The sequence below is a fragment of the Excalfactoria chinensis genome, chromosome 1 (genome assembly GCF_039878825.1).
Source record: "Excalfactoria chinensis isolate bCotChi1 chromosome 1, bCotChi1.hap2, whole genome shotgun sequence".
NCBI classification, from domain to species: domain Eukaryota; kingdom Metazoa; phylum Chordata; class Aves; order Galliformes; family Phasianidae; genus Excalfactoria; species Excalfactoria chinensis.
Genome location: NC_092825.1, coordinates 5,613,249 through 5,640,416, shown reverse-complemented (window position 1 = coordinate 5,640,416; position 27,168 = coordinate 5,613,249). Strand labels below are relative to the sequence as shown.

Here is a 27,168-nt window from a genome sequence, read left to right as displayed (position 1 = left end):
TAAGGGGATCATAAACTGACTCGAGCTAGCATTAATTCTCCTGCTAACTTAATGCCTTAAAGGAAGTTACCAACTTAGCTTTTGCCACTGTTTAATCAATATAAATTTCTGTACTTACACAGTTATACTTGGTTTGGGGCGCTATTGTTTTGGCTGTGGTTTCATTGAACAAGCATAAAGTTTGTGTGATGGGACTTAAGTGAAAGAAATTCCGAGGGAATGAAGATGTGGAAAAACTGAGATGAGAGAACATAAGTGGTTTAGGTCAGGGGAATGTACTTGAGTGTTTACTTGCAAAACTGAATAGAAAAAAACTGAGTAGAGAGAGCCCTGAGCAAACCAGTCTGATCTCATCATTGGTCTTGCATTGAGCAGGAGATTGGAACAGTGACCTTTCTGACTGCCTTCCAGTCTGAATTATCCTGCGAGCTTAAGTACAAAGCTTTGTTTTGGTGGAAGAGTATGAAGAAGTATCATTTATCACCAGATGAAAACATTTATATTTATCTGAAGTTTTAAATGTTGGTTTTAGCTGCTTAATAAAATTTGAGAAGTAAATTCTTTTGTGAGATGACTTCAGCTTGACATACTGCTCGGATTACTTGTGAATTAGCATGTTATTGTGTGCTTCAACATATTAATTACCTGCCAACGCATTTGGTTGAAGCAAACACAAAGGATGTCTGCAGGTGGTTAATCAGGAGAACTGTTCTGAGCTGCACTTGGACAGTAGAACTTGATCATGTGATTGCAAAGCTAAGCCCATAGCAAAACCTCTGCAGGCTCTTTTATTGGAAGGCAGCTACTGGATTGCCAGGTTCTAGTATGAGTTCTCAGAAGTGGTTAAGTGTGGAAGAAACTCCATTAAACCACTTAAAACATGCTTAACTTAAACAAAAGATCTGATGAACCTGATTTGTGGTACTATGCAAAATCCTAAAGAGTTTTAAAGTAAGGTTAAGTGTCCTATGCTGTAATGTTGATTGTATGCAAAAACAGGTTGTGCTTTTGAAAGATTATTTGGCATGCGTTGGCTTGAATTTAACGCTAACTGAAGCTTGGTAGTGCATGTTATCCAGGTGTGCAGTTGTGAGAGGGGATGAGAAATAGAGCTTTTGCTACTGTTAATGCCTTTTGCTCTCTAGCAAGATATCTAAATTATGTTTTGATTCAAGTGAGCAAAAGAACTTTTCTTGCCCTGTGAATGTCCTATATAGAAAGATGACTTTCTAGTCCCAAGTTACCAGTAAAACAAAAATGCCAGTATTGATATCCCTGAATTTATATTGCTCAGACTGTTGGAGAACCTTTGGACTGTAACACAGTGGTGTGTGTTGGCAAGAATGTGGTTGAGCTATGTATTTATCTGCTTAATAAAAGCCTGGTGATAATTTAATCATCAGTCTTCTGTGGCAAGCTTAGCACTGGCAGAGACTGCAGCATTATGTACCTTTGGTTCAAACTGCTGAAGGTTCTTGAGATTTCTTGTTTAAAGTCTGGCACACTTGGAATTTCTGGCTTCTGTAGGGGCACTACTCTGAGTAGTTGGTTGTATTCTTGAAATTAGACTTCAGAAATTGTGTAGCACTCTACCAGAATCAGAAGTGTACTTTTTGCTTGTTTCTAACTTATAAATGAATACATGGTAATTGGTTGATATTTATCAAAAGTTGCTATGGGGAAAATCTTCACGTTACTTCATAAACTTCTATGAAATTAACCTCAGATTTTGATGTTTTCTGACACAATATGAGACTTCAGGTTACTTCCATTTCTTAAAATCAGGAGTTAAAGTGGATCAGGGCAGTCAGAAGGGAATCCTTTCCAAGTTTAGGCAAAGCTTTCTTTCTAAAATGAGGAATAAGTCCATTATTTGGATCCCTGATAGTTGGTGTCTGATTTTGCTGAGCGATGTCAATCTAAAACACCTTTCAGAAAGCACCTGAGGCTTTTGTGGTCTAAACCCATTCTGAGTGGCATGTTTTTGTAGGGAAGGTTGTAGGGGGTTTGGACTCGATGATCTCTGAAGTTCCCTTTCAACCCCTATGATTCTGTGGTTCCGTCAAGAACTTCTTTATGGTGAGGGTGACGGAGCACTGGAACAGGCCGCCCAGGTGGGTTGTGGAGTCTTCTCTGGAGATATTCATGGCCTGCTTGGACACCTACCTGTGTGGCCTGGTGTAGGGAACCTGCTTTGGCAGAGAGGTTGGACTTGATGATCTCTGGAGGTCCCTTCCAACCACTATGATTTGGTCATTCTGTCAAGAACATCTGTCCTTGTCAGGCAGATGCTGTGAAGCTTTATTTTATATATTATCCACATGGAAAAGAGAGAGACAGACATGTATAAGGTTAATACTTACATGGAATGCTCTTCAAAGGAAATATAAAATAACAGTTTTGAACTTCACTGTCTACTCTGTTTTTAAAAAAGTGTGACCATATTTAAGCTGGTACAAGGTGTTGAGTTGATTAAATTGTTGGGTGTTAATTGTATTTCGATTGGTTAAGAAAAATAAGTTTAAAAGCAGAAAAGATTGCAGGCGGTGCTCGTACTCTTATAAACACAGTCTGCTTTTGAAAGCAGTTCTGGGTTTTAAAATTAGCCTGAGTACTTCTTATGAAAGAAATGAAAGAACAAGGGAGGAAAAAAAGCAGATGTAACTACTCTCAGCTTGGACTGATAGCCTTGAAATAACTCAGCTTGTTTTAATGTACTACTGTTTTTTGCTGTTTTGAGCCTCCTGGCAATGGTCCTCCAATGAATCATTGGAACTGCAAGGAATTGTACTGCTACAGATGTACTGCAGCTTTTATCCAACTTCTGTGTTAGCTGAATGTTGTACTTTATTACAAGAGGTCCTGGTGCAAAACTGTTACAGGATAATCGTGTTTGAAAAAACAAGGAGTTTGTTTGTTAGCTGTTTTCTTTGGAAGGTGGAGCTCCTGTGACTATACTACATTTGGTTATACTGAACTTGTTAAATCAGCATAGCTTTTGGAGGGTGGGGAGGGGGGGAGGTGTTGGAAAGCATTGCCCAAATGTTTCCTGTGTATTTGCAATCCCCTCAGAGGGAAGATTAGCTTTCCTAGAGAAACTGGTCGTGATTTAGCATAGCTCAAATATGATTTAAGAAAGTTGTCTCACTTTGTCTTTGATCTTTATAGGCGCATTCTTCACTCCAAGGGTGAACTGAGTGAAGACCGACATAAGCAATATGAGGAATTTGCGATGTCTTATCAGAAACTGTTGGCAAATTCTCAATCTCTAGCTGATATTCTGGATGAAAATATGCCTGACCTTCCCCAGGACAAACCAACACCTGAGGGTAGGCCATCATCTAAAGCAAGTAAACAGGATGCTGGAGCTGGTTTGGATGTGGGGGGAAGCTGACTAAATGTTCTTACTGATGTGTTCTTTCCATTCATTTATTTTGATTTATTCCCTTTCCTCCCCCCTTACAGATATAAAGGAATAAATAATAGTGTTGCTTATTTAAGTAATTAAACTTAACATGAAACTGTAACCATAACATACTGTGTGGTCACAGAGTTTGAAGTAATATATCTTTAGATTGTTTTGGGTAATATTGGAATAAATGGAAATTCAAAACTGATCCATTTAATAATAATGCCTTCTTAATATTTAAATAGCTATATATATTTTATAAACCAGCATTGTTCTGAAATGAATTTGAAATGTGTTTTGCAATGATGTTAGGAATAGGAACATGCTGTTACAGCAGGTAATTCAGTAGGTGTTCCTTTGACCTCTTGAGAGGTACAACATTTCATATGCAAAGCTATTTAATGCCTTATTTCAGAATATTCAGAAATATTGTTGGTATGAGTGTACCTTCCATCTGAAGTGATCTTGAGCTTTAAAATGTTGTATTTCATGAGTGCTTTGCTTTCGTTATGCTTTGTAACCTTCTGTTCTTTAAATACTACTGGGTATAGTTCATCGTGCAGGACATAATGTGTCTATTGCCTTTACCTGATTTAACTGTCTCACTGAGATTGCCTGTTTTTCTGTGAATGCCAAATTCCAAACTTGAAGATTGCATATTGAAATATCGGATCAGATTACTACAAGTTAACTTAAAGTAAACAGTGTTACATCTATGAGAAAGGAATGGCAATGATGAGCAGGCTGACGTGCTTTTTAATTTTTGAAGATGTTTCCTTCCTTATTAAGGTGAGAAATTTGCATAAATAACTTTATGATGGTTTTGCATTTCTGCAGAACATGGGCCTGGCATTGATATTTTCACACCAGGAAAGCCTGGAGAATATGACCTGGAAGGTGGCATCTGGGAAGACGAGGATGCTAGAAACTTCTATGAGAATCTCATTGACTTGAAGGCTTTTGTGCCAGCAATTTTGTTTAAAGATAATGAAAAGTGCACTCAGAGCAAGGATTCCAGCAAAGATGAATCAAGAGGTAGAATGCTTAAATATGAGTTTTTTTGTTGATTTGCTTTTTGTTTATTTTTATATATCTTTTCTGACAGATAAGCAAAATTGATGCAAGTAGCGAGTCTGTAACAAAATATGTGGTCATCAGAAAACACACAGGTTTAGGTGTGTTTTTTAGGATGTTGTGTATGTGGGGATAGGTATTACCTGAGTGTCACTTAAGGAAAAATGTTGAATTGCATTTACTATTAATGGAATTATAAATTTAAAATAATTGATGAGTGAACAGTGTAAGTTATTGCTACATTCTCTGTGGGGAAATGTAGAAGCTTAGGGAGATGTTAGTGTTCACTCTGTTTTCACTAGGTTGTTAATTATGGCCATCTGATCATAAAAATCCAGTAGATTGTAAGGACTGGATGTTTCCTCACTTCTGATGGGACCCTAGTTTCATAGCCTTTAGTTATAATCTGCTTTAGTTATAATGGGTTAAAAGTGGTATTTGCCATCACTGACTCAAAATGTGACAGAAGATGCGTGTTTGAGTAAGAGCCCTGTTACAGCATTTAGAATGTGAACAAAGACATTAACTTGGTAGTTTCCTGATAAATGTGTGCCAGATCAATATTGGGTCAGAATGGAATTTCAGCTTCCTAGCTCACAGCCTTCTTTCTAGTTTCTAACATTTCCTTGTGAGGGGAATTGAGTATTGGAGCAGGTTGCCCAGGGGAGGTTGGAAACTTTGACTAAAGGGAATTTGGAGACAACTGGAAAGAAAATCCCTGAGGGTTCCTGAATCTGTATCTTGAAATTCATTATATTTTTTTTTTTTATCCCAAGGAGAAATATGACTGTAAGATTCATATTAGATCTTCCGCATTCGTTTTTTAGTTACATTTTGAAGATCTGCATAAAATATTTCAATTTCCTGTGTTGATTTGGCTATCAGTTGACATATAAAGAATGCGTTGTGCAAATGTTAAGTTAGAATTTCTACCTTTAAATGTCTATTAAGTCATGTTTGCAATGTGTTTGTGATGCATTCATTCATTTGGGTCATTGTATCTGAGCCTTCCAGCATGCAGTTTTGCTTGGCAACCTGTTTCAAACACTTCCAGACTTAATCTGCTGCTTTTCTAAATGTTTTTATTGTGTTTGAATGTCTGCGTATCATTCAATGAAGTTTCCAGTATAGTTCAGAGCTAATGAAAGAAGTAAAAACTGCTGGCAATACACAATAGAACCTTATCTGGCTAAATAATTGTAGTCTCCAGACATATGGATAAAGCTGTATGAAGGATGTCAAAGCTCTGTGACCTAGCAGGTGAGACAGTGTAGGCTCAGGAATTAGGGAGACTTGTTGAAAGGAAATGAGGTAAAAAGGCATTGCTAGGGAGACAAAAGTTTAGCAGTGCAATTGTTTGGATTTTAATTATGATTGCATGTATTTAATGATTTAGTACTTCTACTTAACTATACATAGATTCAAAAGATGCCAAAGATAATAAGGAAGCAGCTCCTGGAAGTGAGGATTTGGAGTTGGAGCTGGAGAACCTGGATATTAATGATGATACGCTGGAAATGGACTGTGGAGAAGAAGCAGAAGATCTTACAAAAAAGCTTCTTGATGAACAAGGTAAAAAGAAAAGAACTGGGCTTGGAAGTTCTTTGGTGTTTCCTGACTTGTCTATGAAACCTCACAATTTGGGGGGAAAAAAATGACATGAACAGCTCTAGAGCAGAACTTTTTTTCTGAAAGAAAATTGATATAATTTTGGATAAAATTTCTTTTATTTATTTATTTATTTTTTTCCTTTTCTTACACCGTACCTTCTTTGGAATTGGTTTTCCTTTTCATTTTGCACTTCTGATTAGTCACATGATCAGCTCATTAAGCTGCTTAAGATCTTAAGTTCTAATAAACTCCCAGGACAGTGGGTTGTTAATGCCTGGTCATACATTTCAAACAAAACCACAAGGAGTTTGGTTCTTGCTGTCTAGGAGGTAGATAAACACAGGTGGTATCTTGGAATTAAAAGGAGCAGTTCATTCTAGATTGGTCATAGCCTGCTAGTTAGGTAAAAAATACTCAGTGAATGGGCAGATAAAGAAATGTGAGAAGTGAGCAGCATGTACGTGTTACTTTCTTTGAAGCATACAAAGAAAGAGTGATCGTGTGCATGTCTATCTGGAATACTAATGCTCTTAGTTTAATACACCTGGTGCTACCAGCTGTTGAAAATTTAAACTTGTGTGTTTCCATTGAGTGAATTGGTAGGTGTTTGGTTTGCTTTATTTTTTATCAGCCTTCCTTGTGAATAAAAATCACTTGGGTTTGAGATCATGTGTCCTTAAGCCATAAAATACAGCTTTAAATTTTAATACTTACTGAATTATTTCATGCATTTTTGCTTGCAGTAAGTTATTATTAGTGTTCTGTGGATAGCCAGTAGAGATTGAAACCACTGTGTTATAATACGATTTAAAACAAAATCCAGTCTTCTTGGCTGAGATAAAACTTCGGTATAAAAAGAGGGTGCCAGTATAATAAGAGCTATAGCTGCATCTTGAATAAGCGGTCTAAAGATGAAGAAACATAGCTTTAGTTGTGATAATCTAGGAGTGTGGGTTTCATAATAGGCTAAGTTGGGGGGGGCGGGGAAAACGAAGGAGGACGTAGGATAAATAAAGCAGGCAGTCCACTGTGTGGATAAGTCTTGTACTACTTCTGCATCTCTTTCTGGTGGCTTCAGTCTTTTTTTTTCTGTGCCTGAATACAAGGAAAGCAAGACTTCAAAATGTGTGTTTTCCAAGCATGTTTGTCTTGGTATAGCATCCTTCACAGCATTGCAATGCATGTTTTTTAACTTACCTCCTATAAGTTTGGGTCTATAGTCAGTTAAATTTGAGATACAACTTGTAAGAGGAAAGCTTATGTGTTAGTTGAAGACTACTATTAATCAGGAATTCAGGTAACTTATTTTATTTCTCTATTATGTTAACTTTGAGTGAATCTTAATTTTCTTATTTTCAATATGCTCAGGCAAGAGAGAGGGAGCAGATAGCACCGGAGCTGACAGTAGTGACGGAAAGCAAGCTGAAAGAAGTGAGTTTTCAGGTTGTTTTTAAAAGAGAAGAGAAAATGGGGAAAAATGGAGCTGCGTGAATGGAGATAAAGATGATGAGGAAGGAATGGCTAGGGTGGAAGCCATCAAGGATATTGGAAGCAGGGGGAGTCTGATGTTAACACATATACATATATATGATGTTATATTAACATACATATATACACATTTTAAATATATATGTATATGGATACGTGCATATCATATGTATGATATATATATTATATTTTTATGTATAATATGTGATATATATATCATATCATATATATATATACACACACACACATATATATATATACACTTTTGTAAGGTTAGTCAGCAATGGAAAGAATGTATAGAAGATGAGTGCTATCACTCCACAATGTTATTTGCTTACACTATTTAGGGAGCTAGTAAAGCTCCTAGCAGATGACCAGAAATAATATATGCATGCACGCTCTCATTAAAGTGTTTTGTGGAATTGAATGACTTGTGAGTCTACATTCTGAATACATTCTTTAGTGAGGCCTTGATTCAACAGGAATGTTGAATGTTATGCTTATATCTGTGTTCTCCATAGAAGGAGGGCCAGCAATTTGTATTGGTTCATATCACCTGAATGTGATTGCTTCCTTATGACCATACTTGTTACAGATGTTCATGTTACAGAAGGGAAGCACTGTGAAAACATTTCAGTAATTCACACTGTCTGGGTGATATTACCAAACAGGCAAAACTTTCTGGCAGAATGGAGTTTTTAGACATGGACACTCTTATGGTTATAGTTTTGTACAAATAAATTGTTTATTATCAGGGAGCCAGGTCTTTCTCAGGAAGTGTGTGTGGGGAGATGGGAAGACAAATAACTGTTGATACTGAAATAGGTGATTGCTCAGCACCAGCCATTGCAGGAGAAGGACTTCAGTAATGCTGCAGTGTCTTCTCATAACTGGTTAGTTCTAGCCCCTGAAAATTGCAGGATTGCATGAGATTTTGGTTAAATGCAAAGTCGTTTCAAAAAAGTATGTTTTTTTTTTTTCCTCAGTCTCTACTGTGATCTCACTGTGATTTGATCTACACCCAGATAAACTATTAAAATACCTAAACATCAATTATTAAGCATTGCTATTTCCTGTGGTTTCTTTAAAAGAATTAAGGCAATTTTGAAACGTGAAGGTGAGAATGCAACTCAGGAGGATCAAAAGGAGAAGCAAAAGCTGAAGTTCTTTTGTTTTTGCTTTAATTGCATAGTTAGCATAGTTGCTTACCTCAGAGAAAGAAGCCCTTAACCTTCTCATTTCCTGCCACTGTCAAATTCTTGATTTTTATTTATTTATTTATTTTTTTCCAGTCTTAAAGTCACAAATATGCTTTAGGTATTACGAAAGATCCTTTTCACTTAGGAAGGGTATTTACTGCAAGAAGAAAGAAACATAGAAATACGGTGTAAGAATACTTGCAGTCTTCCAGTGGGAAAGAAAGAAGAGATATATAATTAGGAAGTGTGGAAGTTGACTGTGATCATAAGGGCCTTCTGAAAGATTGCCTTGAGAAGTGACTGAATTGGTTAAGATTAGTTTTTATTTTATTTCAACAGCAGAGTTGGTTTAAACAGAAAACAGAAATGAGACAACAAAGAGCAATAGGAAGGGAAAGATAAAAAGAGTGCTTGAGGGAGACAGGAAGGAATATTCTGTAAATGTCTAGATGGAATGTTTTGGTTCTTTCTGAATTGCTAGTAGAAGTTGAGTATATGTGAGTAATGAGAGAGTCAGTGTCTTATGAAGTATTTAAAACCTCAGCGTCCTCTTGGCTGAGCATCTGGAACTTTTTTTTTTCCCTTCTTTCTCAGTGAACCCTTCTGTCTTGCTCTTCCAATTTCTAATTGACTGAGGAAGAAAAGAGACAATGTTGTCAGCTTCCAACTCTAGCATCTTGGAGACAGGATAGCTGGCAGTGTTTGTTGGAGCAGTTCCTACTGTTTCTTCACCTAAGTTAGACTGCTGTCCTGTACATCTCCAAAACAAAGGAAAATGTCCTACGACATAAGCAAAGAGAAATCAAAAATGCTTTCAGTAACTTGAAAGGAAACTTCAGTCTTCTCTTAATGTTTAGGCTGTAATGACAAAGACATTTTGCCAAGCATTGGGTAGTACTTAGTGTTTTTCAGAAGTGATTTCCTCACCTACCCATGTTCTTGCTTTTTGGAGACTGCCTGTCTGTCTGTGTTTTCCTTTCAGATTCCTCCTAACTATTGATGTAGGTCCTTGAGCTGAGAGGAAACAAAAATTCGCTGTATTCCCTTTTTTAGAAAGCAGTGTTCTTTTGCACTGCTTTGGCCAAGGAAGCCATCTTCCAAATCTTTGATTCAACTCTTTGTTTTGGCTCATGTGCTGACAAACAAGCTAGACTCTTCTCTAGGACTTCATTAAATCTGGATATCTGGATTTTAACTTTTTCTTTCTTCTTCATACCAGTTAAGGTGTAGCTGTAGGGGTACTGGCTGGAAATCTTCACAGCTGATGCCTGAAAGGTCTGAATTTTGGTGGTAGAGTCCTTTATTTCAATAGTGTTACTGACTCAACCAGTAGATACAGGTCATTGTCTCTGCTTATTGTGTTGCAAGATACAAAGACATTTGCTTGAGAAAACAAGTTGCTACTTGCCTTGCAATTGCTGTGTGCTCAAACCTTCATCATTTTCACAGCCTTTCCACTTCAGTTTCTGTACAGGTGAAGGATTAACATTGGCCTGCTTTAGTTTTGTACCACCTTAACTGGCCTCACTGGACATTCTTGTACAAAAAAAATTTCTATTTCTCATGTAGAGCAAAGTTTACATAAAGAGCAGAATCTGCAATTGAAGTGTTTTTGCTGTACTGTTTTCCCCCATGTTTAGGCCTTCATGTGGCCCTTGTTTTATTGCCTAAACAATTTACCACAGTCTTCTAGGAATATGCATTTGTTGTTGCTTCCAACAGTATAAATCAGGAGACAGGGAACTCTTGATTTTTATTATAAATTCATTAATAGGAAGATAAGATTTAAGGTGATACTTTGGACTCTTGCTGGCATAAACAATCAATGGATTTTTTTAATATTAAATATTAATTTGGTTCATATTTCTTTCTCGTTTTTGTTTTGTTTTGTTTTTTAATTTGTAGATAAATATTCAACATTTAAACATTACAAATGTACTGTACTTGGGGAATGTGATAGTGAATAATTATGTTGTACCTTAAAGATGTGTGCTGCTTGTTTATTTCACTCTGCTAGAACAAGAAGATGAAGAAGCCAGTACTGGATCTCATTTAAAACTTATAGTTGATGCTTTTCTTCAGCAGCTTCCAAACTGTGTGAACAGAGACCTCATAGACAAGGTATTGTCATAGTTCTTTTTTGTTTCTAACTCTTAAAAACATATCATGCTTCCTCAGATTGATTAGTAATAAAAACTGAAGCTGTTTAGTCTGTCAGAAACTGAATTTGTTTTTAACTTGGAGGAAACATTTTTTTCTCTCCCACATAGTGAACTGCTGCACAGGTATCATGTGAGCTGATACTCCTTTCATCCTATCATGTGTTCTCTACCCATTCTCTTAGACTATAGTTTGTTTTGAAAGGAGTAGGTCTGTCTTGGTGGTTTTGTTTTGTTGTTTTTTTTTTTTAGTTATTTTTGGTCTTTTTTCTTCTGTTGCTCCCTGACAAATTTCTCCTCATTTATCTTCCTAAAGCTACTTTCTTTATTCTGCTGGTCTGAAGAATTGGTTTGTATTCCTACAACTGTATGTTTGTCAGTGTCTATTCTAGACAAAAATGGAGTTTTTAAAGCAGTTTTATGTGATAAGCATGACTCTGTAAATGGTACTCTTGGAAAGAATGCTAAACAGCAAACAAGATATTTTAAAAGAGAGACAACCCCCCATTTTAAGGTTAAGTATTATATTGATTTTTCTGATTATAGGCAGCCATGGATTTTTGCATGAATATGAATACAAAAGCCAACAGAAGAAAACTAGTACGAGCACTTTTCATAGTTCCTAGGCAAAGGTAAGAAGCGGAGGGGGGAAATATGGATTCACCCTTCTGTTATTGAACTTCTATTTTTTGTTGTCTTTTTAACTGTTTAAGTTAGCGAAATCAAGTGCACATTCCAAGTCATGCTTGTTGGCTCTTTTTACTCCTGATGTGCGCTTCCGGAGTGATTTATATGCTAGAGCTCAAAAGAAATATTTAAAAATAAAATGATATATTATATATAATGATTCAACTAAATACTTTGTCATAGCATTGCAAAATTATATTAGATAGTTTCTCTTGTTCGGAGCTCGTGAATTTATAGTGGGTCTTCTCATGTTCTTTAACAATGAAAGCAAAAGCAAAACCTACGTCTTTTCAGGAGAACTTGTACAGTTTTATATGGGAATCTATCAATAATTAGAGCACAAGGAAGGAATATTTCTTGTGACGTGCTAGTTCTTCTTTAATACCTGGCAATTACTGCCTTTTATGTTCCGGTAGGGAGCTACTTTGAAGTGTGCTTAGGGAAAGCAAACAGGAGTTTGTGTGAGTTCTTAGCTCAATAAATTCATTCCTGTAAGATTTTCCTACCTTTTTTTTTTTCTCTTTTCTTATCTTTGTATAAGATGGATATCTGCACTTGCAGGAAGAGCCTTCCTTACAGAAATGATTGCAAGCTTGGAATAGAATTGATAAATTCTTTAAAATAATGTTTCTTTTCCTTATGGTAAACTTGTACCTTAAATAAGTGCAACTTAAATAAGTGCAATTATGGAGTTGCTTTTCTTGCTTCTCCTTGTCCTAACTTTCCTCAGAGGCTGTTTTGATGCTGCCTCTAGCTCCAACTCTTTCATCATCATCTTGGATTTCCTGTTATATTTCACACTGCTTTGATTCCAGTCCTTTTTAACACTGTGAGGCAAAGAACAGAGTGCTCCTTCGTCTTACCAGTAGGTGCTCTGTAATCCAATAAATTGTTTTGAAAGTAATTATATATTTTTTTTAATAAGTGATTGATCTGTCTGTAGGGACTCAATAGACCAATAAAGTTGGTATGGTGGGCTCCAAGGTCTGTTACCTTCTTGACAGTGCAGCTCTTTAATATCTGGAACTAATACTGAAACAATTGGGTCAACTGATTTTTTTGCAGTTGTTCTTTAATTATATTAATATCTTAATTTCTTGTATTTTGGTGCCTTCTTCTGCTTCCTGCTCTAAAACCCTCTTCACAAATAAATACATCAGCCTCCAATGCATGACCATCAGCCCAATTGTGTATATCTCCCTTTTCTTTCTGCCTGCATTAGCAATGCCTATCTTCAGCTTATTAAACAAGAGCCACAGGATGTTAGCTGAGTATTTGGAACAAACAATTGCAATGAAGAAATACCAGCTGAACTGCCCCATTGATGCAGACAATTTTAAAGGACAGCCTGTGCTAATATTTGTTAGCTTTGTTACTGTGTTTGGTAAGGGAGCAGTTTTGCTTTCTTCCTTGAAATCACCATTTACAATCCCTGTGCAAGAATTTCTTGTGTCTGTATAGCATACAAGCGGCGATAAAATGGTACAAATTGATTTAGAAAAACATAGATACAAACTTTAAAGCAGTGTCATGCTAACAGTATTTCTGTTTTGTGTATCCCTTCTCTGAGATGTACTGACATCTTTATTTTCCATTACTGTTGCACAATAGTTTTTACTAATTGTAAGAGTTCTTGTAGCATCCTTCCAGGATGAAGAAGCATTATAGGAAAGCTTGTTACAGTTAAGTTCTCAGTGATGTTTTTTGAAGGTGAAAAGGAACATTGTCCTTAAAAGATGGAGGTAAAACAGTGTATTTTCTACATGCATTTAGTCTCCGAGCATGGTAGATAATGCGGTCTCAATCTGGCTACTATATTTGCAGCCATATAAAGGTATCTCAAAACACAGTAATATCTGTTTGTTCTCTGGAGTGATCGCAGTTTCAGGAAATATGCAGGCATCATAATTACACCAAGAACATAGAAAACTTTGAAGGAGAAGTGGTTGAGGAGTAGTGAAAAGTCTTTAAGGTCAAAATTATTATGTAGTGCTGGTAGGGAGCTTTCTTGCTCTCCCTTGGCTTGTGTAGGTTGGGACAAATGCAAACTTAATTTGGCAGAGGAAGGAAGGCAGCTGTTCCTCAGTTGTCAGTAGGCTGGGGTCAGAATACAACATCATTACTTTGCTTTGTTGAATACTTATAAATTCAGCACATTTGAACTTTCAGCTTCAATTTGAAGTTGCAAACCAACAGAACAGAAAGCCCTTTTTAAAGATATTTTTCTCTTTCAGTGCTAGTACAAAAGTACCTTTCAGATCTTTGTGGAAGCATTGATTTAAAACTAAGAATGAGCCTTTTAACTCAGGACTATATGGTTTGTACTAAAGTGACAGTACAATGATTTGACCAATATTATTTGCAGTTTTAGGATATTTATGTGCAATTCTTTGCTGTCTATCTGAATTAGTTTCCTGCACGGAAACACACATAGCAAGCTATGCAAAACTGATTTCTTTTTTCTACTTCTAAAAAGGTATTTTAAACTCCATATGGGTTTTAAGTTCTAAACTATTTAGGTAAACACTCAAAGAAGGGCTGTGGTTTCTGATTTATTTATTTTTCTTCCCTATTCCTATATATGGTGATCTGTGAAGCTGAACATGTACTAAGCAAAAAGTTTTGTTCTTTGCATTTTAACGGTGCCTGTTCTTAATTCAGAAATTAACTGCTTCGTGAGTGTTAAATAGCTCTGAGCATTCTGACTCAGACATGTAAACTTCTGGTATATCTATCTTCGTTCAGCTTCCTAACGTGAGAATTCTCAGTAAGAAGGCCTTTTTTGTTCAGTTTAAATTGGCTTCTCAACATTTCAGTGGCTTCTTTCTTTGGCAGATAAAAATGAGAGATTTGCTTAAGATAGGCTTTTGATTCCAAAGCTGAATAGACAAATGCTGTTGGCATGAACTGGAAACAGAACTGATGGCATGAAAATTCCACAGCATCGTGTTCTTTCCACTGACCAGTGCAGGTGGCAGTTTTTACCTATGAACACATTTCATTTAGCTGAATTATGTTATGTTTGTGCTTCCAAGGCAGTTCTGGCTTGCACTATTGTTTTGTGCTTTAAGCTGTCTTTTAAATAGGATCTCAAATAATAAATGTCCAAAATGTCCACGTCACTCTTTCTAATTTTGCATTTAAGGCTTTAACTGAACAAAGTCTTTGTTTTGTTTGTAAATCGACCTTTGAAATTCCTTAAAAAAAAAAAAAAAAAGTCTTTTAAATATTTAGCTAACGTGCAGTCTGTGAGATCCAGAATTGAGTATGTTTCTGTCCTAGAACTTGGGTTATCTAAATGCAGGTACCAGTAGGTGGTGCCACCTATACTGCAGTTTCTTCACTTTTGAATGCTCATTTTGTCTCCCATGGAGCAAGTGAACAGATTCAGTGTCTGATAGCCAGTTTTACAATATTTGACCCAAGGCTTTTCCTTATAATGTTTCACCTATTTAGAAACACTCAGTTTTAGTATTCTACCCCATGAAGAAACCTTTTGTATTCTGTGATGAAGCAACAACAATGCACTGTAAGACTTCATTTTCCCTCAGGTATATTCAGTTTACAGAGATGGAATTATTCATCTCAGCAGGCAGCTACTTGTTCAGATTAGAATAAAACTTCATGCTGCTTTGTAAGAGATCCCACGCAGAAACTCCCTCAATTAAAGTACACCCCCTCAACTCAGCTAGAGTCATTTCTTAATTTAGTTCATGCATGTATGTGTGAAGTAACGAGACTTTCACTTCTTTTCTGACTCAATGACTAAATGCTTATAAGCCTGGTAGTAATTTGCTGTAGTTAGTCATCCTTGACTGTATGTTCCAACAAGCTCAAAAAATGTAAATACTACTTCAGTTATTGATTAACAAGAGAATAAAACTGTTAAATAGCTAACTGGGATACCTCTAATGTTTCACCAGGAGTTTTATACATTATCAGAAGGCCACATAGCTTTGCCTTTTTAATAAGGTGCATTTTTATGCTTCTCTTCCACAATTTAAATGTGGAATTCTCCATTTCTCTGACATTGCCTCATTTTTTCTTTGCTACTGCTGTTGTGTAGACTTTGGTTTTGAGTTTTCGTCCCAATTTTCTTCCTTTCTTCCTGAATCCAGTCCTACTTTGTTTCAGGGCAAGTTCTAATTTTTTTTTCCTTGTTACTTTTTTTTTTTGTGAAGGTCTTTCCTTTCACAGGCCATTTCTCCCTTCAGATATTCCAAGTTAAGATGGTTTCTCTCCAGTTATATAAAAGAAGATTTTTAGGGTTTATCTCTTATTTACAGTATTCACTCTGAAAATAAGGCAAAGAAAGTATTTGCTTCCTTTTTATAAGGATTTCCTAATGATTTAAGGCTCAAGTGTGATATCTGTGCTTTGTTTCTCTGCGTTTAAAAGTGGTATATACGAGTTATGCAAAGCAGCTCTGTTCAGTCTTTTGTGAAGTGATGTCATTAATGAAGTTTGAAGGTATTTATTCCATGTTTGCAGCCAGATACTCTGTAATGGGGAGAAACAAAGCCCAAGCTCAGGAGAACACAAATTGCACTCCAGAATTCCCTAAGGGAAAACAGGTGATGCTATGAAATGTTTATGAAGGAATACAACTAAGGAAAGATGAATGAAAATAAGGAAAGTTCTTACATTTTGCAGTGTAGCAATTAGTGTGTTTGCTAGTTGAGGTTGCCACTTCACCCACTTCACATCGTCTGTTGAGATTTCCTTGATGTAATAACATTCCTACATTCATTTACGAGTTCACTGCTGTAAGAATTAAGACATCCTTACCTTCCTAGTTTTGTTTGCTATTACTCAAAACAGAAGAAAAATCATCCCCCCTGAAAAACAACCAGTAACTAATAGAGTTCACTGTAAGGATATCTTAATTTTTACATATTTTGAGGTTTCCAAATATTCCTTGTATCTGGAAATGCTTGAAGGAAAGAGGTCAGATTCCATGGTTAAGATGGTGTTTTCCGTTTCGTAGTCATTCTTTTCACAAGCAAAGCAGTAACTCGTAGACATAAACACTTTTTTATGACCTTGAACATAATTGGTTGTCTGTTTTATAATCTCACTTTATATGTGTGTGTCACCTTTGTTTGCAGGTTGGATTTGCTACCATTTTATGCAAGGCTGGTTGCCACATTGCATCCCTGTATGTCTGATGTAGCAGAGGATCTTTGTTCCATGCTGAAAGGGGATTTCAGATTTCATGTATGTCCTTCTGTTTAGCTTTTTGCACTCAATTTTGGTAATTCAATAATCATAATATTTTGGGCAAGAATAATACTTTCTATCATGTAGGGGCTAATTCTTAAGTTCAGCAACTCAAGCTAGAGTAGTTTTCTGTCGTCTGAGCAGGTTCTTAAATGTTTAATTTGTATATTTTAAATGTTTTTGACTTATCAGGTATCTGAATATACACATTATTTGTAATATATTTCTTATTTTCCATGTTAAATAGTAATTAAAATAAACTGTGTAACGATTGGAAGTTGCAAATCTTATAAAATCTCTACTCCAAATGAAGGTTTTAGCTTTCAGTAACTCAGTAACTTGCACTGGGAATGAGAATTTACTTAATTCTAACCAGGCCCCCATTACAAAGTTACTGTTGTAATGCAGTGGTTACTGTTGTAATATATCACTTCTAAAGTTTTGGTTTTTACAGTTTTCACCAACCAAAGTTTTCATTCCCCACAAATGTATCATAGAATGGTTTGGGTTGGAAGGGACCTTTAAGGTCATCTAGCTCAACCCCCTGCTATAGGCAGGACACCTCCCACAAGATCAGGTTGCTCAAAGCCCCATTCAGTTGGCCTTGAGGGAGGGGGCATCCACAACCTCTCTGGGCAGCCTGTTCCAGTGTCTCACCACAAACTGAGTGCTATTTTTCACTCTTGTTCCATCTACAATATTTGAAGTTCGTATAATAGCATTAGTTACCCTGTACTACCCTGTTGGTTCCTTCTGTTTTCTGAGTTTTATGGCACAGGTTTAAAACTTCTCCATAATATTGATGTAAAACATAATTAGTTGTTCATTTAGGATTTAAGTAGTCACAGTTAACTTTTCCTGAGAATAAAGAGTTATTTATGTTGTGGAGAAATAGAATTGTGTCTTGTTCGGTATGATTATGCTTAGAGCTGAAGTTGTTTTTCACTGAAGTTGCTGGATATCTAATTTAAAACAAACTAACCAACCAAAGGGAAGGCATCATCTGTCTGCTCTTTGCTAAACCATACTTGAAAAAGCTGTCAGTGTTCAGAATCTCTGTACTCGTAGCCATCTTACTCATGTACTTACTGAGTCAACAAATATAATAGAATCTAGCCAATACTTTGCCATGGCCAAAGTGTGATGGCAGTGGTTGATGGCTGATATGTGCCTGTAAATACAGAGGTATTGAAGAACTCTGTGGGGGTCGGAGTCAGAAGAGAAAGAAGTGCAAGAATGAATAGAGCATGAGAAAATGTCAAAGCACTTCCAAATTTCAATGCTACTTAAGAATGTTTGGCTGAGGGTAATTTTCTAAGTCGGTGTATTTGACAGCTTAAAATCAAGTGGTTTGTTTTTTTTTTCTTTTTTCTTCAGGTAAGAAAAAAGGACCAGATCAACATTGAAACAAAGAATAAAACTGTGAGGTTTATTGGCGAGCTTACCAAGTTTAAGATGTTCTCCAAAAATGATACTCTTCACTGTTTAAAGGTTGGTGGTTAATAGTTGCACAAAATTTTGTACGTGCTGATATTACATCTCTATTGTATATCTCTTCAGATAACTCTTGATGTTGGTCTGTAATAATTTCATTGCAGAGGATGTTTGAACCCTGATGTCTGTTGTTACAGTGCATGAGGGCACTTCTATAGCCATTCCAGAAATCGAAATGTTATGATTGTATGATAGAGAGGACGCTTTGAAATGCACTCCCACATTTGAAAGTAACCAAATTGCTACTGAATTTGATTGGGAAGTAATGGTAGAACCTGAATTTTGGATCTAGGCTATTTGTGGAATATTTTTTAATGAGATGAATATTTCTAATTTTGCTAACAGTGAAGTTAATGTGCATTTTTTGACTGTAAAACACCTCAGTAGTGTGAAGTAAAGTAGCTAAAACTTACTGCTTTCTGCAGTTATAAAAACACAAGTGTTAAATATCCTTTATATGAATGCCTTCCAGATGCTTCTGTCGGACTTTTCTCATCACCATATTGAAATGGCTTGTACTCTGTTGGAAACCTGTGGAAGATTTCTCTTTAGATCACCAGAATCTCACTTAAGAACCAGTGTTCTTTTGGTAAGAGGGAAGTGCGTTGACTTATACATGAGGGGAGTTGTCATGTACCAAGTTAAACCAATTAATTATTTTCTGGGTTTGTGATGTGGTCTGACTTAGCAGGGTTTGTGAATAGTGTCTTTGATGTCAGTTACAATGTTTTGGTACCAGGAAGTGAAACTTTCCATTCAAGTTTATCCTGAGTGCACAGGGAGGATAACCTCCTGAACTCTTTTAATAAAAACAAGGTTGGTATGAGAGGATGAACCAGTCTTCCTGAAATCCTGCATCCTTGTTATGGATTTGAGCTGAGGTGGACTCACTACATTCTAGTCTGCTCTGGTGATATCAGCCTTTGTACTCTTGTGGACTTGCAACTGTTGTTATTAGTAGCTTACACAACACTGGGCAGACTCTGTTTGTGCCTACTATGAGAATAGCTTTATGAGCGTTTTCTGGAGAGCTCCCATTGATTGCTAGATCTGTTCATGATCTAAAAGGGAAAAAAAAAGTTTCTGAAACAAAAAGCTATTGCTCTTGAACTACAAATAATGTATTTGATGCTCTCTGTGGGAAAGCATTAGTAAGTGGAACAGGAGAAGATATTTTAGAGGGATATTTAGTCAGAGATGGTGATGGTTGTGGAATGTGGTAGTCTCTTTGCCTGGGATGATGATCTGCAGTTCTGAATTTGAAGAACAAGACACTAGAAGGGCTTTAAAAAATATAGGTTCATGATAATTGATTTAAGTGTGCAAGTGTTATCCTTATGGCTAGGTCAGTACTGGCAAAGATTTAAGAATAATGGGCTGGTTTAGGGCTCCTTTTTTCTGTATGAATTTGATTCCTTATAGTAACATTTCCTGTCTTGTAAGGTGATCCTAAAATTTTGTGTCCAAGGCAAGAAGTGGTTGAAGTGCTTCAAAGGTAGACATTAGCAGTAGGAAATGGCATTAAATTAAAAGCAGCTAAAGCAGATGCAATCCAATGACTAAACCATTTTTTTAATTAGAAGTCTGACTAAATGTTTTAATGTTCCTTGCTGACCTTCAAATCCTTGCATTGTGGCAAGAATATAGATGTGCATCTGCAGTAAAGAAAGTAGTCCCTGCATGTGGAGGAGAAAGCAGACGTAGACTGTGCTCCTGGAATGGAATAGTTTACAGGTTCAGAGTCTCACTGTAGAGGCAAGGCTTTTAAAAGCTATGTAATATCATTGTCTTCTGTATGCGTCTCCTATCTCACCAAAGCACCGGCTTACACTTGATAGGTATTTCTCTTAAATCTATAGCCTGCCTTTCTATCCTACAGAGTTAATAGAGCAGCAATTGTTGTGTACTTGGATATAGTACAGTACAGCCTATTTTACACTAAAGCACTGTTTCTTTCTGAGCCTCTTTGAACGTCACACCATTTATTGCTGTGGTGCTGTCACAAGAGGAATGAGATGGGTAAATTAACTGCAAATCTTTGTTGCAGAGTCCTTTCTGAAAGGAAGGAGGAGTATTTCAATTTTCTAAGGCTTAGCCAGCTGATGGAGCTACTGTGATACATTACTGATGATTTACAGATTCATCTTTTATCACAGCAATTTTTATTTCTTTTAACTCTAGCGAGTCTTGCAAATTTCACCCCCTGTATGTAATTACAAAGAAATAAAACACAACGCTAAATTGGCCATAGGGTTGGTATATTGATAAATGGGTCACTTGCTGCTTTGGAAGGAAGGTCAGCGTTTTGTTGACATATGTTTCTGTAACTTAATCATGGTAAAATACCATTCCTGTGTTACGCTGTTGTTTTTTGGTGTTTTTTCTTTGTTTTTTAAAGGAATACTTGTAGCTTTGTTTTTGGTATCCAAAAGACTGCATTAGTCTTATGGATTTTAGTCCTTAGACATAGTGAATGATGCCAAATTATTTTTAAAGCTCTAAAGCAGTATCACTTATTTTTGTAAACATATGGGATTGATGCTACCCAGTAGCTCAATTCTTGGGTTGACTTCTGTTGATCACATTGAAACAGTAGAATACTGATTGTACAGACAGAGGCTTTGATGAAGTAGTTGCTTGTAGTTAGAACTAGAATATATTAACTCACTATAAAAGTAATGCTTACAATGAAGATCAAAACTTGTTTCTGAAGTGCTGGAACATGTGGAAGGGCAGGATAGCAACTTGTAGTAGAACACAGCAAATATCATAAGACAACAAATAATGCTTTCTCTTGATGCATCTAGAAGAATCCAGAAAAATTACAAAATATTCCAAGAATTACACAATAAGGTTTTGAAACTTTCTGCTTTAAGTGCCTTTTCCCTCCAAAGTGTAAACAGCACATAAAGCAATTTCCGTTCCCAATTGCTAAAGTGCTGTGCATCTATTCTCTATCTGTAAATTTTCTGCTATCTGACAGGAATTTCCCATTTGGAGAGGAACGCTCGTAGGGAATCAAAGAGGAGGCCATTTGTGTCATAGGAAAGGTTAAAAATGAAGTGCATTAAGGCTGGTGTCATATTGAGACCTCCCAGGCAACAGATAGACACAATCTAGGAAAATTACAGTATTTGTGGTGTTACTGTTACGCAAAAGTGCTCTTTGTCATTGAATTAAGGGTTGAAACCCAAGGCTAGGAAGCTGTTCAGATGTGTTTACATTCCATTTAAATGCCATAGCTTAAACCATTGAAAATTCCTATGAAACCATCAGTACAGACTTTCTGGAGTTGCACATTGCTGTATGAAATAGGTTGGTACTCTCATGTTGTTATGCCACGTATGTCAAGAAAACAGTATTTCAGCAATGTTAGATTAGACGTGGTTAATGAAATGAACCACTTTATTCAAAATACTACTTTACTGAGCTAAGCGATAGCATTTACGTTTCAAGTTAAACTGTAAATAAGTTTTCAGAAACTTTTTTTTGGTGGTTATCCTTCCTAAAAGTAGAGCTTTAGAGAGAAATAACACAGACAACAGCATACAACTGTATCATATATGCTTTCTTTTCTTCTCTCCAGCCAAGATTTTGGATCACTTCTTGCAATCTGTTGTTTCCTTTGTTCCAAACTTAACTATAACAGATTTGAAAGTGGTTTGATAATATAGTGGATTCACATCGTTAACTGATCATTTGCAATTATTTACAGGAACAAATGATGAGAAAAAAGCAGGCAATGCATCTTGATGCACGCTATGTTACAATGGTAGAAAATGCCTATTACTACTGTAATCCTCCTCCAGCTGAAAAAACTGTGAAGAAGAAACGTCCTCCCTTGCAGGAATACATTCGTAAACTTCTTTACAAGGATCTCTCTAAGGTCACCACGGAGAAGGTAAATCCTCTTGAAGTATTTTATAGAGGTGTTGGTGAAAGTGATGCACTACAACATTTTGAAGGTTTGGGAATGGTGATTTTCTTAATTGTAAGGAATAGGAATAATTTTGGTACCTCTGACTGTGAAGATTGTTTTGTTTCTCCAAGTACAAAGATAGACCTGCATTCTCCACGTTAAGTGCCAAACAGAATGAAATTAGAATTTTTGTGCTAAAAATCTTACATTCAGGGTCAGAGATAAAAAGATAACAGCTTAATACTGACTGTAAGAATAAGGAAATTATGAGGCAGATTGGAACAGTTTGATTAGTAGCTAGAGAGCAGCAGTTTGGTTGTGTCTATGAAGTTTTCCATAGCTACTACAGATACAGAAGATGTTTGAAGAAAACAGTTAGGTTGCTTGCGGGTGCTTATTGGATTTTTCTTCCAACTGTGTGTGTGGGAGGGGGGAGCACACTGGGTAACAGTGAATATTTTGCTATTTTATGTGCCAAAATGTGAAGCTTGTCTTAAAATTTTGCTTAGGTCCTGAGACAGATGCGCAAGCTGCCTTGGCAGGATACTGAAGTAAAAGACTATGTCATATGCTGCATGATCAACATCTGGAATGTGAAATATAATAGCATTCACTGTGTAGCCAACCTCTTAGCAGGGTTGGTGCTTTACCAGGAAGATGTTGGAATTCACGTTGTGGATGGAGTGCTGGAGGATATTCGACTAGGAATGGAGGTATAAAAATTAAAGTTGAGTTTAATCCATACAAATCTACTTATGTCGGAAGGAAGACAGTAAAATAATCCTACATAAAAGAAAGAATCATTATATTCTCTTTTGTCTGATTTTTCTACCCATCTTTCAGCTGTCTTCTTTGTGTAGGTTCATTTAAAAGCTAATAAAAAAAAAGTCTATAAAGATTCCTAGGACAGTTGTTTTCCTCCTTTGTCATAATAAGGATGTGCAGTTTGTCTTTACATAGCATAGTCAGATTGCTGGGGCGTAAGTCATTTGAGAGTATTCCGTTTTATGACAGTCTGTAGTTACAGTTTTCTGGGCAGTAAAAAATAGTCTTAGATTTCAGAACAAAAATATGTTAAATATGTATGAATATTTGTAGTAGCTCCTTGCTGACTGGCTTTCATAATTGTCTTCATTGCTTTTTAGTTTTGTGTAATATTTGTACCTTATATTGTGATGAATTTTGTCAGATATTTATGCTGCTTTTCTCTTAAAGAAAGAAAACTACAAAGATTGTGTTATGGCTGCGTGTTAAGATGGTTTTGGTTGGATTTTTTTTATTCATGAAGGTTAACCAGCCAAAGTTTAACCAGCGGCGGATCAGCAGTGCCAAGTTTCTGGGGGAGCTTTACAATTACCGAATGGTGGAATCAGCTGTAATATTTCGAACTCTATATTCATTCACATCATTTGGTGTGAACCCTGATGGCAGTCCTAGTCCACTGGATCCTCCAGAGCATCTTTTCAGAATCAGGCTTGTATGTACAATCCTTGATACCTGTGGGCAATATTTCGACAGAGGATCCAGCAAACGAAAACTTGACTGCTTCCTCGTATACTTTCAGGTATTATAAACTTTTGTTCCGTAGGTTTCTTTAACAGCTCAGCCTGTTACTTATTTCTCTTGATTGCTCTGTAGTTATTCAAGTCCTTTCCACTTAGTAACTGTTTTATTTTAAAGAAAAGTGTATGTCCATACATAGAAGTTACTTTAGCTCCAACAGACTGGCCTAACATTTGATTCACTGAAGGTTTAGGTCTGTCACTTAGGATGTCTCAGTGAGTGGAGAAATGGCCTTACAGAAACCCTATGAAATCCAGTGGAGCTAAGCATCAGGTCTTGCAGTTGGGATGGTGTAGCTCTATGCGACACTGCAGTCAGGTAACAACTACCTAGAAAACAGCTTGAAGGAACAAAGTCAAACTTCATACACTATGTGAACATGAGTCAGTTCTGCATCATTGTAGTATGCTGTTGAATTTCATCACTCTGTTGCCCTGGTAAGAGTGTAACCAGCAGATTGAAGAAAGTGATTTTATTTTTACCTTTGGCTTTTGATGCTTGAGGCCACATCTAAAACATTTTTTTCCAACTGAGGGTTTCCTGGTAGCTGAGAGCCTTGCAACTGAGCCGAATCTGTTGGAGGGTCACCAAAATGATCAGGAGGTTTGTGATTCCCTTGTGAATCTGCTCAGTTTGGAGGGGAAGATTAAATAGGGAGTAATTAGATTGCCTGATAGACTTAGTACCTAATAGAGCTAGTGAAGAAGAAATGCATAGGGAGAGAATGAGAGGTAATGGCAATGAGATGCAGAAAGGAGAATTCTGACTGATGAATGTAAGGGGGAAAATATATTTGAAACTCCTGTTTATGACACAAAAATACGTTCCCTTGGGAAGATGAGGAGTTCCAGTCTATACAGCTAATGCTACAAGTGTTTAGAATTGATTTCTTTCAGCTTTCTTCTTTAAATTAAACTGAAACAAGAATATTCAAATTAATATGTTTTTTCCTTCTTTAATGATACAGATCCTTTTGTCTATATGTCAGATGTGTTTTAAAGCCCATATAAGTGAAGGAATCACTGTATTTGTTATATAATGTCAACAGATGCTCATTGGACTCTCACCTTTTCAATAAAGTTGCTATTACTCCTTCATTTTCAGATGCAATTTTGGCATTCCCTTTGTTTTCATATTCAGCTGTGAGATTCTCTTTCTTGAGTCAGATTTAATTTTTACATTTCTATTGCAACTTATCTGTACTACTTTTTTATAAAGTGAGCTGGGTGATAAATGACTTGATGGTAGCTACACTCTTAAACCTTTGTGTAATATTTACTGCGCCCTCCCCTCCATAATATGCTTTTAGAAGACTCCTTTTTCACAAATGCTTTTTGTGCTCAGTTTTTATACTTTTAAGAGTCATTTTAATGAAATAAGAATATCCTTAACGTTTGTGATGCCCAGTGTTGTCAATCATAATTTAGTGATAGCAATCATAGTTTAGTGATAGTAGCTGTGTGAAATAGAGATGTGAAATCTTTTGCATTTTCAACTGTACAAATGTGACCGGGCATTATGATCTTGGTAAGTTCAACAGTTTATAAATGTCAGTGTATATACAACTTAGTTAAATATTTTGTATTCTAGCGGTATGTTTGGTGGAAGAAAAGTCTGGATGTCTGGACGAAAGACCACCCATTTCCTATAGACATTGACTATATGATAAGTGATACACTGGAACTCCTCAGACCAAAGATAAAGCTCTGCAGTTCTCTGGAAGAAGCTATCAGACAGGTGCAAGACTTGGAACGAGAATTCTTAATAAAACTGGGTAAGAGAATGAGCATTAGGAATTGTATTTGTATATTTCTAAGGTTACTGATGTCACGATGGTGATGCATAAGTACTGTTGTTCTCATTAGATGAGGTTTTTATCATCCTGATAAAAGTTCTTCTACCTTATTTATGTGTTTTGTCATTTTCCTTGGGATCTTATAATCTCTGTAACTCTTATAGAGTATTTAAAAACAGGAAAACAAAACATCACCCAAGTGTATATAATTATATTACCAAATACAATAGGCCCCTGCACACACTATTACTGTAGCCTCATGATTGGTGAGCACTGACAAAGGCCAATTGAATCATTTTGGTAGACTGGTTGCTTGCATCTGTTGTTCCTTCCCACGTCTGGACTTGACTAAAGCTGCTGTTGTCAAAGTAAACATTAGTGTAAGACTGCAGTAGAAGAGAGGTGTGTTGCTTTCCAAATGCTGTCAGGTATTTTTATCCTTAGATTTCTTTTGGAATTAATTTTGGATGGGTCTTACATTTCAGCAGAGACCAAAGGATGACTCACTTTGATTGGATGATTAAACTTTTTTTTTCCTTGAAGTATCAGTCAGCAAGTTGAACACTAACCTGTAGTTCCTGTTCAGAGTACTAGAATGTATATTTTTAGATCTTTCTCCATGTATGTGTTTAAAATCACTTCGTTTCAGGAAAAAATGCCAGGCTTGCAAAACAGCTCAGCTGGCAAAAAAAAACCCAACAACTGTTTAGTATTTGTCTAAAACTATTGTCATCATGTTAATTTCAACACATTTTATAGCCAGCCTTTCTTATTAATTACTGGAAACTACAATGTTCATTTCTCATTATATAGAGTTGTTTTTTTAATCTTCAGTTCTTATTTGAAGACCAGCTTCTTCATGACGAGCTTTTATGTTAAAATTTTATATGTTAATTATAGCCTTGTGAGCATTTCATGTGGGTAGACAAGTTAAATTTTCAGAATATCCTTTAATCCAGTGGATGAGTTTGTGTAATTCCTGGGTAAATACATTGCAAGTTATATTTTAAGATGCATTTCTGTCTTTGATATGCTGGTTGTTTAATTAATGTGCCTTAGAATTGTCTAGCTAGTAACTGGAACACAGAGGTTTTGATATGGTGTGATCTAAATTACTGGGTTTTATGCTCTCAGTATGATAAGAAGTAACTTCATTCATTCCATAAATTGTAATATTCTTTTGCAAGGCACACAGGAATTCCTTTGTACAAATCAGAAGAACTTTTTTTTCTCCGAGTTGCTGTGGCTGTAACAGTGGAATTCAGTGTAGTTAAGTGTGTTTGGGGGGGATTTGTTCACTGACTATGAGCCAGTACTGGAGAACAACATTTTATTGTGTTTGTTCTGGCACCAGCAAAACTCAACAGTCCAACCTTTTAAAAAGGGACCTTCCCCCCTCTCTTCCTACTGAAATGTGCTGGTTTTGTGATACTATTTATTTACTGATAAACTTCTGTATAAGGTGGGATAGTTCCAAGGCCTGCTATTAGGACTGTTTGATGTTGGTCTCAGGAAGGTCATCATCTACCTTTCTGGTCTGTGATGGCTGT

The 27,168-nt window shown here is 36.3% G+C and overlaps 1 protein-coding gene across 3 annotated transcripts in view; it reads left to right on the top strand.

Annotated features, from left to right (window-relative positions):
- UPF2 (UPF2 regulator of nonsense mediated mRNA decay) overlaps positions 1-27,168 on the top strand; it is a 52,793-nt gene that overhangs the window by 7,734 nt on the left and 17,891 nt on the right. For all 3 annotated transcript variants that reach the window (XM_072350653.1, XM_072350743.1, XM_072350838.1), the window contains exons 4-15: positions 3,169-3,329; positions 4,247-4,444; positions 5,903-6,055; positions 10,799-10,902; positions 11,487-11,572; positions 16,736-16,844; positions 18,225-18,338; positions 18,814-18,930; positions 22,057-22,242; positions 22,770-22,973; positions 23,549-23,824; positions 25,414-25,597. In XM_072350653.1, the coding sequence (XP_072206754.1) occupies positions 3,169-3,329; positions 4,247-4,444; positions 5,903-6,055; positions 10,799-10,902; positions 11,487-11,572; positions 16,736-16,844; positions 18,225-18,338; positions 18,814-18,930; positions 22,057-22,242; positions 22,770-22,973; positions 23,549-23,824; positions 25,414-25,597 (1,892 nt within the window). The remainder of the gene's footprint in view (positions 1-3,168; positions 3,330-4,246; positions 4,445-5,902; positions 6,056-10,798; positions 10,903-11,486; positions 11,573-16,735; positions 16,845-18,224; positions 18,339-18,813; positions 18,931-22,056; positions 22,243-22,769; positions 22,974-23,548; positions 23,825-25,413; positions 25,598-27,168) is intronic.